The 4,722-nt window shown below is 45.8% G+C and overlaps 1 protein-coding gene across 1 annotated transcript in view; it reads right to left on the bottom strand.

Annotated features, from left to right (window-relative positions):
* Window positions 1-4,722, bottom strand: part of HECW2 (HECT, C2 and WW domain containing E3 ubiquitin protein ligase 2) — a 207,840-nt gene that overhangs the window by 114,904 nt on the left and 88,214 nt on the right. Inside the window, 2 exon segments of the mRNA XM_015406124.1 lie at window positions 1,261-1,430; window positions 2,286-2,381. Of these exon segments, the coding sequence (XP_015261610.1) occupies window positions 1,261-1,430; window positions 2,286-2,381 (266 nt within the window).

Consider the following 4,722-nt stretch of genomic DNA (forward strand, 5'->3'; position numbering starts at 1 on the left):
GGGTTTGATTCCCCACTCCTCCACTTGCACCTGCTGATGTGACCTTGGGTCAGTCACAAGCTCTGGCACAGCTGTCCTTGAAAAAGAGCAGTTTGTGTCAGAGCTCTCTCAGCCCCACCCACCTCACAGGGTGTCTGTTGTGGGGAGGGGAAGGGAAAGGAGTTTGTAAGCTGCTCTGAGACTCCAAGTGAAGGGCGGGGTATAAATCCAATCTCTTCTCTTCTTCTTCTTCTACAAGGAAGTTACATCAGACGTCTATCTATTTCAGCCTCAGTTGTGCCTTCCTAGCTCTGAAAAGCCGAATTCCACGGGACAAGCCACTTTTGAGCCTTCCTCTCTTTTTATCACTTTAGGGAGCCTTTTCATCCCAAAATTTATATTGGGATGAAGGGGGGGGGAGAGAATGTACTATCATATACTACATTTCGGCCACAGGACACGGCCAGAGGCACTGATGCCCTTTGCCTAATTTTCATAAAATAAGATGAGAAAAGACCTAGAAGTAGTAGAAGAAGAAGGGAGAAGATATTGGATTTATACCCCACCCTTCACTACCCAAGGGAGTCTCAGAGCGGCTTACAATGTCCTTTCCCTTCCCCTCCCCCACAACAGACACCCTGTGAGGCAGATGGGGCTGAGAGAGCTCTTGATAGAAACTGCACTTTTTCAAGAACAGCTCTTATCAGAACTATGGCTTGCCCAAGGTCATCCAGCAGCTGCAAGTGGAGGCGTGGGGAATTAAACCTGGTTCTCCAAGATTAGAGTCCAAACACTTAACCACTACACCAAACTGGCTCTCCATCTGTACATATGGACAAGATGTTTGCCCCTTCTACCATGCACTACGACTGAAATTTCTAAATTTTATTTTGGCTCAATTAGAAGAATATCCCGATTGCCTAAATATCCTTATTCTTCTCGATAATCCAAACCTTGAGATAACGGAAACTATTGCTAAATTTCTTTTTGGTGCCATTTCTATTCGCCCTTTATTTAATTGATGGGTATACTTACTTGGTAATTCCTTGTTTCTGTATTTTGCAAGTATTATTCTATGCTGTGGTTGTTAGGGTTTTTTTTTGTATATGGTCTGCAAGGATTACATGCCAATAAAGGCAACTGGACTGTCCTGGGACAAGATGTTATGGAAAAGATTCTCGCTGTAGCAGATATTTCTACGCTTGCTCAGCACGGGGAACTTGCAACAAAGATTCAGGGCTACAGTCAGAGACGGGACATTGTACGACAGCTCTTAAGTACCGATTTGAGTAATTCTCACCGGCGGTTCAACTGCTCCATTTGCTGTATAGAGTTGGAACGCTGGAGGAGCTGGGGAGCTGGGGGCGCCGTCGGCCGCTGCCACGTAGTGGTTCTGTTCACGTGGTCCACGTAGAATATCCTCCCGTGACTGTCAATGCGTGCTTCCCAATCTGAACAAACCATCAAGAAACATCGCGAAGAGTAAGGAACATGATACTTTAGGACACTGTTTCCCAAATGTCTGATGACTGAGACCCAACTTGCCTCCGTTTAAGAACAGAAGAGGAGCCATGTTGGATCAGGCCAATGGCTCACCCAGTCCAACACTCTTGTGTCACACAGTGACCAAAACCCAGGGGCCATCAGGAGGTCCACCAGTGGGCCCAGAACTCCAGAAGCCCTCCCCCTCTTGCCCCCCTCCCAGCACCCAGAAGACAGAGCATCAGTTCCCCAGACATAAGACCATTAGAAAAGCCATGTTGGATCAGGCCAGTGGCCCATCCAGTCCAACACTCTGGGTCGCACAGTGACCAAAACCCAGGGGCCATCAGGAGGTCCACCAGTGGGCCCAGAACTCCAGAAGCCCTCCCCCTCTTGCCCCCCTCCCAGCACCCAGAAGACAGAGCATCAGTTCCCCAGACATAAGACCATTAGAAAAGCCATGTTGGATCAGGCCAGTGGCCCATCCAGTCCAACACTCTGGGTCGCACAGTGACCAAAACCCAGGGGCCATCAGGAGGTCCACCAGTGGGCCCAGAACTCCAGAAGCCCTCCCCCTCTTGCCCCCCTCCCAGCACCAAGAAGACAGAGCATCACTGCCCCAGCGAAGTGTTCCATCTCTGCCTTGTAGCTCTGAGAGAACTTGTAACTGATCCAAGGTCACGCCAGCAGCTGCATGTGGAGGAGCGGGGAATCAAACCTGGCTCTCCCAGATCAGAGTCTGCACTCCCAACCGCTGCACCAGACTGGCTCTTTTAGAGATGTGTACTCTGAAAGTTTGGAATGAATACAAAAGAGTCTCTCACTTGGGGGCAAGGCCTCATCCACTCTCTGATAGCGACTAACGTCCTGGCGAACCGAGGGAAGTGATCTCAGAGGCTGATGGTCATTGCTTTGGGAGCCTGGAGCAAAAACATTAAAAAAGAAGAAAAAGAAGAGAAGAGATTGGATTTATATCCCACCCTTCACTACCCAAAGGTGTCTCAGAGCGGCTTACAAACTCCTTTTCCCTCCCCCCCCACAACAGACACCCTGTAAGGTAGGTGGGGCTGAGAGAGCTCTGACAGAAACTGCTCTTTTTCCAGAACAGCTGTGCCAGAACTATGGCTTGCCGAAGGTCATCCAGCAGGTGCAAGTGGAGGAGTGGGGAATCAAACCTGGTTCTCCCAGATTAGAGTCCACGCACTTAACCACTACATAAGTTTCCTGCAAAAAAAATTGATGCAGAAAGCACTGCGTTCTGTCACACAAACACTCTTCCAAAGGGAATTCTAGCTCAAACGAAAACTTGTTAAAAATTAAAAATTTGAAAAAGCAGTTTAAGCTTTCCTTTTTCAAGGGGTACATCCCTAGCTTGTCTCAAATACCACAGAACAGTCCTGTAGTGGTCCCTTTCAGAAGAGTTACGCGATACACTCCACATTGCATCGTCAGTGTGCTAAAAGCAACTAGGTCTGCTAGCCTTAACAAACAGCGAATGATTTGAACTCAAAGGGTTGGGAAATTAAAAGACAAATGACAGTGCTAACAATTTAAACTCTGGTTTTCAATGGTTGTTATTTTATTTATATCGCAAGTTGCCACAAGCTCTGTAAAGTGGAAAAGCGTTTAAGTGATTTGGGGGAAGGAGATGATTTAGTACATTATGTCCTGAGATGCCCATCGCATGAAGCTCCTAGGTTAAAGTACATTATCCCCATTATTCCGCCACGTAATGGACTTTCCGATTTGGATTTGGCCAAATTTTTACTTTCGGACCTTGATCATTATATCTCTAGTCGAATGGTGCTATTTGCCTTGGCAACAAGAAAAATTAGAATGAGTTTAGTATTTAATTCAAAGTAGAAAGAGTATAGGATTTAATGTCTGATATTTTTACTGTTTACATTACCATTTTTATAGTTTGTGTTTTCCTCTAAGTTTAATGTGTTCTGTTATGTTATCTACTACTCAAGTGGTTAATAAATGTTTTAAAATGTGAAAATTAATTTGGGCTGTCACCAATATGTGTGATTCCTTGTTCTGCTCAGTACAAGCAAAGGATAACTACATTAAACTTATTTTGCCAGGTAATCAGCCTATGCTGCTTAAGCAATCCTGTTTGCTTTCAAGCCAGGTGGGAGGCGACACCTGTGAAGTTAGCCAGCATTTCATTCACACCATTCTACACACAAGCTCAAGCTCTTTGAGAAAAACAGAAAATCCTGCTAGGGTTGTGGGGGTGGCGTGCACCTGTGTGGAGTTGGTTAACGGCATGCGTGCACACTGCGGTCTGAGTGTGTCCCGAGGAGGCTTTGCTGACGACACCGGGTGCAACTTTTGCATTCAAAGCAAGCTCTACGCCCTCAGGACAGGTGACTGTTTTTTTTTCAAGGGTCATCTCAGTCCATTGCCGAATGAGGTGGTTTCCACACAGGGGAGAGGTCTGTGTAGTTTCCTCCCTGCTTCTGTGGATGCTGATAAAGAACAGCAGAAAAGGGGCTTCCACGTGGCTGGCTCCCCAACCCCAGGCCTAGCTTGAGCACTTCGGGGCTTTTTAAAATTGGCAATTAAATGGCAGCATACGATATGACATTATAACAACCGGTTCGGGTTCTCTGAATTCTCAGCTTTCATTTTTTTAAAATGAAGTTTCTAGCCCTTTTCATTGCAGAGATATAAGAGGAAAGGCATCCCTTCATGATGAAAGGAGATAGGGACTCACTTAAAAAAAAAAAAACTGGGAATTTCAAAGTTCCTGGTACACAGATTATTATACCATTATACTAATAAAGCAATAGTTAATTGCCAGTTTTTAAAAAGAGCCCTCAGTGGCAGGCTTCATGATGAAAGGAGATAGGGACTCACCTTTTTAAAAAAAACAACAACGAAAACTGGGAATTTCAAAGATCCTGGTACACAGATTATGATACCATTATACTAATAAAGCAATAGTCAATTGCCAATTTTTAAAAAGAGCCCTCAGTGGCACGGGAAGGAAATGACCACTGCAGGGACAGGTTCAGGGGGGAAATCCAAACTTCTGCACTCCACACAGCACTCACCCGCACTCTACTATGATCTATCCCCAGACTACACAGCAAAACAGGTTTGAATAAGACGGGAGAAAAGCCTGAGAAATCCCAGGCAGTGCACGAATGCACCACAGTGCCATGGGGAAATATTGAGGGGGTGTGTGAGAAGCACTGCTTCCCAATAGCATAAAATCCAGGGCAAATAACCCATGTGGAAGTTACATGAAAG

This window comes from Gekko japonicus, unplaced genomic scaffold, assembly GCF_001447785.1.
Source record: "Gekko japonicus isolate JY-2015 unplaced genomic scaffold, Gekko_japonicus_V1.1 scaffold1690, whole genome shotgun sequence".
NCBI classification, from domain to species: domain Eukaryota; kingdom Metazoa; phylum Chordata; class Lepidosauria; order Squamata; family Gekkonidae; genus Gekko; species Gekko japonicus.